Here is a 12,095-nt window from a genome sequence, read left to right on the forward strand (position 1 = left end):
ACAGGCTCCATTGTATTCACCTTTGAAATAGAGAAGGGGATCGCTTGTATCGCTGCTAAACTCAAATGTTTAACAATTGTGCAATGCAATGAAGGTTTACGAGCTGGTGAAACAAATTTTTATACACTTTCTTCTTCAAAGTGGCCTACAACAGAGTAGAATTGAGCTGCAGACGTAAAATGTAGTAACATATGTTATATTTTACATTAAGAATCTCACTTATGATTGGTTATCACATCTGAAAACTCCCTCGAGAATACTCAGAAATAGCAGTCACTTCCCACTCTCCCTATCACATAAGATTAACAAGCTTTCTTGCATGTCTACAGAGGAAATGCACTGGGAAGTATGGGGAGGCTTCTAAACCATTCCATTGGTAGGTAAGCCATCAGGAAATGATTTAAAACCCTCTATATGCATGGACATTTTGGATTTTTGGAGAATTTCCTATTCCTGTGAAATTGTACCTGTTTGAGGATGAGTTCACTCCCAGCTACTACTGTCAATTCTTTGAGAGTTTGTTCTGATAGCTTGCTGGAGTTAAAACATTTTTTTTTCAAAATATTGTGGTTCTGTTTGCCAGGCTGGGAATTTGTGTTGCAGACGTTTCGTTCCCTGTCTAGGTGACATCCTCTGTGCTTGGGAGCCTCCTGTGAAGCGCTTCTGTGATCTTTCCTCCGCCATTTGTAGTGGTTTGAATCTGCCACTTCCGGTTGTCAGTTCCAGCTGTCCGTTGCAGTGGTTGGTATATTGGGTCCAGGTCGATGTGCTTATTGATTGAATCTGTTGATTGTATCAACTATAAATAGTGGAGGAAAGATCACAGAAGCGCTTCACAGGAGGCTCCCAAGCACTGAGGATGTCACCTAGACAGGGGACGAAACGTCTTCAACACAAATTCCCAGCTCGGCGAACAGAACCACAACAACGAGCACCCGAGCTATAAATCTTCTCACAAACTTTTTCAAAATATAACATTCAAAATTGGCTGTGAAGAAGGATCTGGAACCCCAAAAAGACTACGAGCAACAATGAATGTGCTGTTTCAATGAAACCTTGAGAGTAAGAAGAAAAGGATGAGAATTGTAAAAATGAAACAGAAGTCACACCTAAATTGAAACAAAAAACTGCCAGTGCTGAAAATCGTTGGAAATACTCAGCAGGTTTGGCAGTATTTTGTGGAGAGAAAGCAAAGTTAACATTTTGGGCCCAGTGACACTTCTGCGGAATAGGTGTAGCGATAATATTGCTGGTCTAATCAACTAGAACTCCAGACTCCTGTTCGGGGTCATGAGTTTGAATTCTACAGTCCGTTCTGATATAACTTGATAGTACAGTTCTTGTGTGATCTCGCGTTATAAGAAAATTGTGCAATGGCTGCACCGTTTAATCTAATTGTGATAATACAGGTAAGGAAAGTTCATGTTCTACAGATGACAATCTAAATTCTTCAGTCATGTTAAAGGCAGTTTGCATCGGAGAAGCAGTTATTGTAGAACTAACTGTTATTACGACAGTGAAATTTGAAGTTAACAAAAATCTGGAAGTAAAGCCTGGCTTAATGGTTACCATGTAACCGCTGTCGGTTGTTATTTAAAATAAAACAAATTCTGATCCATTAATGTCCTTTAGGGAAGGAACTTATCCTTCTTACCTCATCTGGCTTCCGTTTGATTCCAGACCCATGGTAATATGGTTGACTCTTAACTTCCTTCTAAAGTATCTCAGCAGTAGGGCAATTAAGGATGGATGCTAAATGCCCACTAGCTTAACCAGTATGGCTCACATTCCATGAATAATAATAAAAGACTTGGTAGTGATGATATTTGTAGAAGTATACATTGGTGGATTGGTGAGGAAGCAACATATTGTTGGAAGAAACAAAAAAGAATGCTGACATTTGCTCATAAGTATTTTTTTCCTTAGCTGGGATATCACAGGGATCAGCTAAAACTGATTTTTCCCTATTTATCTTTGTCAAACTGCATATATACATGGCCATATATGATGAATTGTTGCAAAAGCTTTTAATTTATTTGTGCAAAATTGATGTAACAGGCACTGAGCAAGAATTGTGATTATCTCACCATAGTCATACCAGGCCGCCATAGGGCTGCTCTCATTAGTGAGAAACAACTGGCCTCAGGCAAGGGGAGAGATTGAAAAGGAGAATTCTTCACTGAACCCATGTTCTTCACGCCACTCTGCAACATGAACCAGCCATCCAGCCAGCTGAGCTAATCAAGCTGACTCTCAGCATGGTTTCAGTATTGATTATGGCATTGTAAATGATAAGAAATTTCACCAAATAAATGTATAGTAGGGTTCACACTGATTTTATGGCTAATTTTGTAAATTCTGATCTTGGTGACCCATGCATTCAACCTCATCAACTAGTAATTGAAGCACTTAACATCACCAAATTTCTGTCTGGGTTTTAGAACATCCACCAAGACTTGTGTGGCTACTTTGTGGAACAGTGTGATACTGGACAGTGATGTCAGATATGATAAAGGATGCAAGACTGCTTCCTGTCATTTGATAGGCTTGGTTGCAAATATTATGCGCGAAAAATCTGATGGTTTTTGACAAATGGAACACCGTAAAATTCACTGTACTTCTTTATCTACAGGAATGGTCTCCTACTCACAATCTGAGGAGTCTGCGTAAGAAACAGTTAGCAGTCCGAGAAGCCATGGCCAGACAGACTGTTGGCTCTGATGCAGAAGCCAGTAACATTGAGTCACCTATGATCAGGTAACTTAGAGAGGATGACTGGGCACTGCTGACATTGGTTGGTTTGTTATTCCAAGGCTCTGCTGGTATGGTTTGTAGTGGACAGCAGATAAAAGCTAGAAAATGACACTGCTTTGCCAGCATACCTGGGCCTATTCAATATAAGTGCACAACACTAGTGAATGTTTGGAACAAAACTCCTCTCCGTGTAAGTATGTTTGCAAGCTGTTCTTGTGGCAGAGTGATATCTTGCTGGGTAAAGAAATGAAAAGTGATTAGAATAGTTTTGAATTCCCTTTGATTCTGGTTTATCAGTTTTCTTCATATATATAAGGAATGATGTGTACCTTTTTAAGTGATTTGACATTTAAATCAATTAACTTAATGCATCAAATATCAATGTGAAAGAACAGCCCAAGACGTATTGATTATGAATTGAATAAATCTGGTATTTTACTTTTCCAGTTTGCTGCAGGAAGCAGAAAGTAAAGCTGAAATTAGCCATAACATTTCTGCACGTGAGCACTTTATATTCACTGACAACGATGGACAGGTCTTCCATCTCACTGTAGAAGGAAACTTGGTGAAGGACGGGGCCAGAATTCCTCCAGATGTAAGTACAATGAAGGACAGTTCCTGCTGTGAACTAATGAATTTGTTTTGCATACCAGCTGAAGTGCAGTCAAATTCTACAACCTACCAAATGACCCATGAGTGGAAGTGACAATTAACCACCTGGTGTAAATACAGTATATGTGGCATTTTTTGCTGTTATTAATAGCAGTGTGTAGATAATTTGAAGTTGTTGATTGATTTAGAGGGTGTCTTTGAATGTAACTTTGGTAACAATCCCAATGATCTTAACTGACTAAGATGTATTGGTCTCTATCAGAGGCTTTGAGCATATCCATAGTATAAGTGCTTATCTAAGGAATAAAATATATGTGTGAAGCAAAAGAAATCCTTTCAGTTAAAAACAAAGTTAATTTTAATTTTAAGATATACTGCACATGTATGTTTAAGTAAAGCTGTCTTTAACCTAAAATCACAATTAAGTGCTGATGTAATGTGGTCAGCATATTACGCTTGATTTCCACAAAATTTACTCTGGATTCTGTAAACGTATTTAAACAAGTAGAAATCATGGTTTAACTTTTATTGTGTGTTTGAGATATGTGTACCAAAATGCTGCTGTAATATGTTTTAGTTTTCCATTTAATGTGTTGAAATGGCTCTCAAACAAATTGCAGGGAAGCATGGGCACCATTACATCCCTTGCTTGGAAAGCAGACTACCTAATACTAGGCGATGTTGATGGGAATGTGAACTTCTGGGATTTAAAAGCTCGAGTTTCAAGGTAAAATCTTAAAAACTCTGGAACGTTGCATTTGGTAATGAACTGTTTTGACTATCCTAAGGTGATCTGGTGTTCTGGCATTTTAATGTTTGAGATTTTTGATATTCTGTAGCATAGGTTTGAAAGTTTTCTTTTGGAGTTTTTAATTGGCTTGAGGCACAAGCTATTTGGATATGAGTCCCATCTACATCATTGTCGTTCTATGTGTTGACCTTCTACTCAGAAAAAGATGAGATGATGAGCTCATTATTGAATTTCTTAGTCTGCATTAGAATTGGAAAGGATTCCATTTATTGCTGTGTTTGTTTAACAGAGGAATTCCCACTCATCGCGGATGTGTAAAGAAGATCCGCTTTGCTCCTGGAAAGGGAAACCTAAAGCTGCTGATCATGTTTAATGATGGCGCAGAAGTCTGGGAGACCACGGAGGTAATAAAGCTGTAGATTAATCTCGCCCGTTCTTCTTAAAAGGTGTATCTTATGATTTAAGCGTATATTGTGCCATTTAAGTTCTAACTCACCATGTTTTATGTTCTGCCATTATGTTAAGCATCTCTAATTTTTTCACATTGTTGCGTTATTGATTTGATCAAACACATATTGTGGGTAAAAAGTAATTAAATAACTAACTGCATTTAAAAATGTATAATTAATTAATTTAGAATATTCTGTTTTAAGGTTCAGATGGTCAGCAGCATAAGGACTGGCCGAAATATCAACTACAAGATTCTTGATATCGATTGGTGCAGTTCTGACAAAGTGGTTCTAGCATCAGATGATGGCTGTATCCGGGTCCTGGAAGTTGCAATGAAATCAACAAGTTACAGAATCGATGAACAAAACTTAACAGGTGTGAATATGTGTCTATAAGTTGTTACTGTGCTGTGTGTAGCTGTCATAAGATCTGATCAAATATTGCTGAGATGTTTCTTTTAAAAGGATTGAATTTCATTTGGTTTATATATACATGTGACAGTTTGTTCTAAAGGTTTTGTTGAATTTAGTGGAAAGCTCAATCAGTAAATGGAAATTGTACAATTAGAAAAATATAATTTCTGATAAATGGTGAACGACAATTTCATATTTTCCTTCCTCAGGTTCTGAACATTATTGTTATCCATCTCCATACTCATCTTAGTCATCTCGAGCTGTTTGAGGCCCATGAGTTTTGCTTTGCATGCAGAGCACGAAGCCCAAATCACAAGCAACATTCTTCGTTTGCCAAGTTTATCTTTCCCTATACTTCTCATATCTATAATTTTTAGGATAGGACATAAGGAGTGTGGTCTCATTTCATCGTTGACTCCCTTATATTCAGTATCAACTTATTGCCCATTATTGCCATTAATTGTAAAATCAACTTCCATATGCGTGCCATCACATCTATCATATTCACCACTCCTGATTCCACAAACTCTTGTTACGCTGTTGAATATCAGACTACAGAACTTTGTACAGACAAGTTGTATCTATACAACTTAACTTTGTTAATCCAGAACTTTGTATAGTTCAACTGAAGTTGCTGTATTTAGCATGGATCAGAATCTCTGCAACTTGGCATCTGTTCCTGCCTGTTACCCTGAGTGCCTATTCAGGTCCAATTTGAGCAAGGTTTGAAAGCTATATCACCTTTACCACTTCTGCCTCTGTGTCCTTTCTCAATGCCATTGCTACTAAAACTCTTATTCATATCTTTTCCATTTGTGGACTCTACATTTCCAATGCGTCTTCATCTGTAACTTCTGAGGAAGAAGGAAGCCTAACTTGTTAAATCATATGTTTAAATTTTACAATTTTTTACAATGGTAGTTAGGCACTGGAATGTGTTCAGATAAGGCTGCAGATGTTTTTCAACTGCAGAATGCAAATTTTCCAATCAAATTTTAAAAAGGCAAAACAGAAAAATCTGTTCCACAAGCTATGTTTTTACAGATACTAAATTGGAGAGAAATTCCACTCTTCTATTGATTCTAACTGACTCCTCCCAGTCTTTTTCATTGCATTGTGAAGACATTATAGTTTATCTCTGCCTCTTTTTGCATAAACCTTTCACAATTGTGATGTCCTAAACATTTTCAATTCTAACTACTTGAAGGTTTATAATCAAATTTTCCTTGCTTGGAAACTTCCCAAAATGAAATCGTTTTGGCGATGCTGATTGGAACCCTTGAACTGAGGCTTGTTTCTCTTGATGGGTAAAAATTTTCTCCCTTCTGAACTGAACTCCTGGTTCTGCTGAACTAAGACCCTGACCTGTCTGCTCTTGTAGTCAAAACTTAATGAATGGCATTCTGTGGAGTTGTAAACTTATTGATATAAATATTCCATCCATTAACACTACAGGGGTCTCACAGGCATCTGACTTCAGTAACAGGCTTGATTGAAATTAGTGCACTCAGGCCACTGTTCAAATGACTTCCTGACCATTTTTAAAAACAAATTTGCCTTCACAGAATTGACACACATCCAGGTTTGATGTGCCTCGAGTTCAATGTTCAGTCAGCAGCCTGTTTCCCCAGTGTGAATGAGTCTGTAATCTGTAGATTGCTGGTCAATTTTAATGTTTTCTTGTTTTTGTGGCTATGAAGGTTGGAGTAGACCTTCTTAGGTGACATTTGTTAGACTTCTGTGTTGGCTAATTTGAGTCTATGTACTAATCTGTGTAAGATGGAATGCTATTCCAGAGAGACATACTTGTTTCTGTGCAAGTCGTGGTTAACTAGTAGGCATACAATGATTTTACGTGAAGGGAAGCCATTGAATGGAAGGGCAGACATACTATACCAATGACCTTATTATAGATGTGTTTCTTCGTTGATGGAGTAAGCTTTTTTAATAAGGGCATTGGAAACTGGTTAGAGAGTGAAGACATTTTCGAAAGACTGTTACTTCAGCTGTCCGTAATATGACCATACTCACATTAGACTTGATACATTGGTGCCATTATGACACTCACAAACAGTACAGAAAGTTATTGTTCTGTCTCCATGGTAAAATTAATATTTGAATGTTGACTGTTAACATATTGTTGGAAACTATGATGTTCTTTGCTATAATGTTGCCTTACGACAAAAGTGTCATTGACGTATTGAAGCCAGGGTTTAGGTTGAAAGAAGGAATGTTAAAGTTGCCATAGTCCCAGGAGATTTGAGAGGGATAACTGGTGGTAAGTTTAACCTGAGGGTCACTACACGTTAGGCAAGGGGTGAGATTGAGAAGCTGGGCCTTCGTGGTGAGCTCAGTCTGTATGTTAATAAAAACCCACTGTGTTGGCATCTCTGTGTCTCACAAACCAACTGAGCTAGCTGACTCCCATTTTGGATTAAAAACGAGCTGTTTAAAGGGCTGCTTGTGGAAACCCTTTAATAAAAGGGAAATTGAGAAACAAATTTCTAAGGAGATTTCAGTTATCTGTAAGAATAATAGGGCCGATATGGTAGGGGATTTTAACTTTCCAAACCTAGACTAGGACTGCCATAGTGTTAAGGCTTTAGATGGGAAGAAATTTGCTATGTGTGTACAAGAAAATTTTCTGATTCAATATGCGGATGTACCTACTAGAGAAGGTGCAAAAATGGACCTATTGTTGGGAAATAATGCAGGGCAGGTGACTGAGGTGTTAGTGGGGGAACACTTTGGGGCCAGCGACCATAATTCTATTAGATTTAAAATAGTGATGGAAAGGGATAGACCAGATTTAAAAGTTGAAGTTCTAAATTGGAAGAAGGCTAATTTTGACGGTATTAGGCAAGAACTTTCAAAAGATGTTTGCAGATAAAGGGATGGCTGGAAAATGAGATAACGAGAATCCAGAGACAGTGTATTCCTGTTAGGGTGAAAGAAAAGGTTGGTAAGTGTAGGGAAAGCTGGATGACTCGAGAAAAATTACAGTTTTGGTTAAGGAAAAGAAGGAAGCATATGTCAGGTACAGGCAGGAGAGATCGAGTGAATCCTTAGAATATAAAGGCAGTAGGAGTATAATTAAGAGGGAAATCAGGAGGGCAGAAAGGGGACATGGGATAGCTTTGGCAAATAGCATTAAGGAGAATCCAAAGTTTTTATAAATACATTATGGAGAAAAGGATAACTATGGAGAGAATAGGGCCCCTCAAAGATCAGCAAGGCAACCTATGTGTAGAGCCACAGGAGATGAGGGAGATACTAAATGAGTATTTTGCATCAGTGCTTACTGTAGAAAAGGACATGGAAGATATAGACTGTAAGGAAATAGATGGTGACATCTCGAAAAACGTCCATATTACAGAGGAGGAAGTGCTGGATGTCTTGAAACACATAAAAATGGATAATTCCCCAGGATCTGATTAGGTGTACCTTAGAACTTTGTGGGAAGTGATTGCTGGGCCCCTTGCTGAGATATTTGTATCATCAATAGTCACAGGTGAGGTGTTAGAAGACTGGAGGTTGGCTAACATGGTGCCACTATTTAAGAAAGGCGGTAAGGAAAAACCAGGGAACTATAGACCGGTGAGCCTGACAATGGTGATTGGCAAGTTGTTGGAAGGAATCCTGAGGGCCGGGATGTACATGTATTTGGAAAGGGATAGATTAGGGATAGTTAGTATGGCTTTATGCGTGGGAGAGAATGTCTCATAAACTTGATTGAGTTTTTTTGAAGTCGTAAGAAGGAGGATTGATGAGGGCAGAGTGGTGGATGTGATCTATATGGACTTCAGTGAGGTGTTCTGACAAGGTTCCTCATGGGAGACTGGTTAGCAAGGTTAAATCTCACAGAATATAGGGAGAACTAGCCATTTGGATACAGAACTGGCTTGATGGTAGAAGACAGAAGACAGATGGTGGACGGTTGCTTTCCAGACAGTAAACCAGTGACCAGTGGAGTGCCTCAAGGATTGGTGCTCGGTCCGTTGATTTTTGTCATTTATATAAACGATTGGGATGTGAACGTAGGAGGTGTAGTTATTTAGTTTGCAGATGACACCAAAATTGGAGCTGTTGTGGACAGTGAAGAAGGTTACCTTGGATTACAACGTGATCTTGATCAGATGGGCCAATGGGTTGAGGAGTGGCAGATGGAGTTTAATTTAGATAAATGCGAGGTGCTGCATTTTGGAAAAGCAAATCAGAGCCAGACTTACACACTTAATGGTAAGGTCCTAGGGAGTGTTCCTGAGCAAAGAGACCGTGGTGTGCAGGTTCTTAGCTCCTTGAAAGTAGAGTCGCAGGTAGATAGGATCGTGAAGAAGGCGTTTGGTATGCTTTCCTTTATTGGTCAGAGTATTGAGTACAGGAGTTGAGAGGTCATGTTGTGGCTGTACAGAACATTGGTTAGACCATGTTTGAAATATTGCATGCAATTCTGGTCTCCTTCCCATTGGAAGAATGTTGTGAAACTTGAAAGGGTTCAGAAAATATTTACAAAGATATACAGAAAAGCTTTGTCAGGGTTGGAGGATTTGAGCTATAGGGAGAGGCTGAATAGGCTGGGGTTGTTTTCCTTCGAGCACCGGAGACTGAGGGGTGACCTTATAGAGGTTTATAAAATCATAAGGGGCATGGATAGGGTAAACAGACACAGTATTTTCCTTTGGATGGGAGGAGTCCAGACCTAGAGGGCATAAGTTTAGGGTGAGGGGAAAGATATAAAAGAGACCTAAGGGACAACTTTTCCACGCAAAGGGTGGTGGTAGTATGGAATGAGCTGCCAGAGGAAGTGGTGGAGGCTGATATCCATCCAGATGACTTATAAATGCTGTAATTGTATGTGAATAGCAAGGGTTGAGAGGGATATGGGTCGAATGCTGGCAAGTGGGGCTAGATTAGGTTAGCATATCTGTTTGGCATGGGAGAGTTGGACCGAAGGTTCTGTTTCTATGCTGTACATCTCTATGACTATGTTCTAAAGACCTTTATAATGATTGGTTACACTGGTGTTCCCATAGTAGCTCTGTTTCTTCGTTTGAAGTAGGAGGCCTACAACTGGAATGATGCTGACTGTAGGCAAATCAGTAGAAGATCATTGCAGTTCCTTTGGGAAAGGAGAAGTCAACTTTCAAACATTTGATATTAATACAAACCTCTGGACTCAGTACATTGGTCCCGAGTGACTTGACATCAAAACCGACTGCTTTGTCTGACGAATGGCTTATCATTTGCTGTTTCCTCTTCATGAAATGTCTAGAATAAGATCCTGCCCATATTCCCTTCCTCTACTATATAGAGCTACCTGATCTACTTATTCCTCGAGAAGATGATATACCCTTTCCAAAATCTCGAGGCCCACAAAATCTCCCAAGGAACTCTTTAAGTTTCATAATGGCTCTTTTCAAAGCAAAGTTTTTTCATAGAATTCCTACAAATGTAGAAACAAGCCATTTGGCCTAACAAGTCCATACCAACCCTCTGAACAGCATCCCACCCAGACCGATCTCCCCACCCTTTCCCCATAACCCTACACTTCCTATGACTGATGCACCCAACCTACACATCCCTGTACAATGGGCAGTTTAACTTTGCCAATCCACCTAACTTGCACATCTTTGGACTGTGGGAGGAAACCAGAGCACCTGTTGGAAAAACAGACACACGGAGAATGTGTGCAAACTCGACACACACGGTTGCCTGAGAATGGAATCGAACCCAGGTCCCTTGCACTGTGAGGCAGCAGTGCTAACCACTGAGCCACCATGCTTCTATGGGTCATCAAATCTCATTTAAACTTTACAAGAGATTCCAATTCTTCACTTTTGAAGATCTGTGTTTGGAACTCCTTAAAAAAGCTGTTCTATTGTGGATTGCCTCAATTGTGGGCGGCACGGTGGCACAGTGGTTAGCACTGCTGCCTCGCAGCGCCAGAGACCCGGGTTCAATTCCCGCCTCAGGCGACTGACTGTGTGGAGTTTGCACATTCTCCCTGTGTCTGCGTGGGTTTCCTCCGGGTGCTCCGGTTTCCTCCCACAGTCCAAAGATGTGCAGGTCAGGTGAATTGGCCATGCTAAATTGCCCGTAGTGTTAGGTAAGGGGTAGATGTAGATGTAGGGGTATGGTTGGGTTACGCTTCGGCGGGGCGGTGTGGACTTGTTGGGCCGAAGGGCCTGTTTCCACGCTGTAAGTAATCTAATCTAATCTAAAACTGCACATGTCCTGAAAGTTCACTCTTCTTTCCTCAACTGCACACCACTGTATTCTTCAGATTGCACTCTCCTGAACCCGTCCCCTAGTACTCCTGATCCATCTATATTATTATTAATTGATTGTGGATCAATGTTACATGTATGTTACCTCTGCTGCAAAACAACACTATTTCAGGTCTCATAGTGAGCTCCTAATATTATTGCATTGATTTCATTGTTTCCTTTCTTCATTTGTTAGTTGGAGTGCCCTTCTCATGTAAATAGTTGAAAAGTTAGTAAGTACCTTGTTTTTAAAAATGAGGACAAAGATGTGTGTAAATCACTGATTCATTTATTGCCATATATACATGAGTAATAGTCAAATTTTTTGATTGCTTTTTAAGCTTACATTTATGGGGTCGGCTATTACATGGCTATTACTTTTGAGGGGCTGAAATTTATGTCTGTAAAAATTCATACTGTATCATTAGCAGAAGCCCAACTGACCTCTAAACAAAAAAGAAAAATAAACGCTTGTGAGAATTCTGAAAACCGGAGCAGAATAGCCAGCAGACTGGAAGACCGGGGGTGGGGGGGTGAAACGGAACAGCCAGCCGATTGGAAAGCTGGAGCGGGATGTGACAGCCAGCCCATTGACTCATAAACATTGATTTATGATCTGTGAAGAACTAGGGTTGACTTTTACATGAGATATATGGAAAATTCCAGATTATTTGGCCAAAAATAGGGGGTCAACTATTACTCAAGCAGATATGGTATATAAAGTGCCAGAGATTTGCATTGAATGTAGTTGAGCTGATGTCAAAACTTGGTCTTAAGGTGCTGTAAATTTCTGACATTAGCTAACGGAACATTGTGTTAATGCTACATTTTTTAAAATGCATCTGTACT

General features: G+C 39.6%; 1 protein-coding gene across 1 annotated transcript in view; it reads left to right on the forward strand.

Annotated features, from left to right (window-relative positions):
• Nucleotides 1-12,095, forward strand: part of wdr11 (WD repeat domain 11) — a 111,137-nt gene that overhangs the window by 67,757 nt on the left and 31,285 nt on the right. Inside the window, exons 15-19 of the mRNA XM_072557461.1 lie at nucleotides 2,633-2,757; nucleotides 3,202-3,349; nucleotides 3,987-4,093; nucleotides 4,407-4,521; nucleotides 4,771-4,942. Of these exons, the coding sequence (XP_072413562.1) occupies nucleotides 2,633-2,757; nucleotides 3,202-3,349; nucleotides 3,987-4,093; nucleotides 4,407-4,521; nucleotides 4,771-4,942 (667 nt within the window). The remainder of the gene's footprint in view (nucleotides 1-2,632; nucleotides 2,758-3,201; nucleotides 3,350-3,986; nucleotides 4,094-4,406; nucleotides 4,522-4,770; nucleotides 4,943-12,095) is intronic.

This window comes from Chiloscyllium punctatum, chromosome 38, assembly GCF_047496795.1.
Source record: "Chiloscyllium punctatum isolate Juve2018m chromosome 38, sChiPun1.3, whole genome shotgun sequence".
NCBI lineage: Eukaryota > Metazoa > Chordata > Chondrichthyes > Orectolobiformes > Hemiscylliidae > Chiloscyllium > Chiloscyllium punctatum.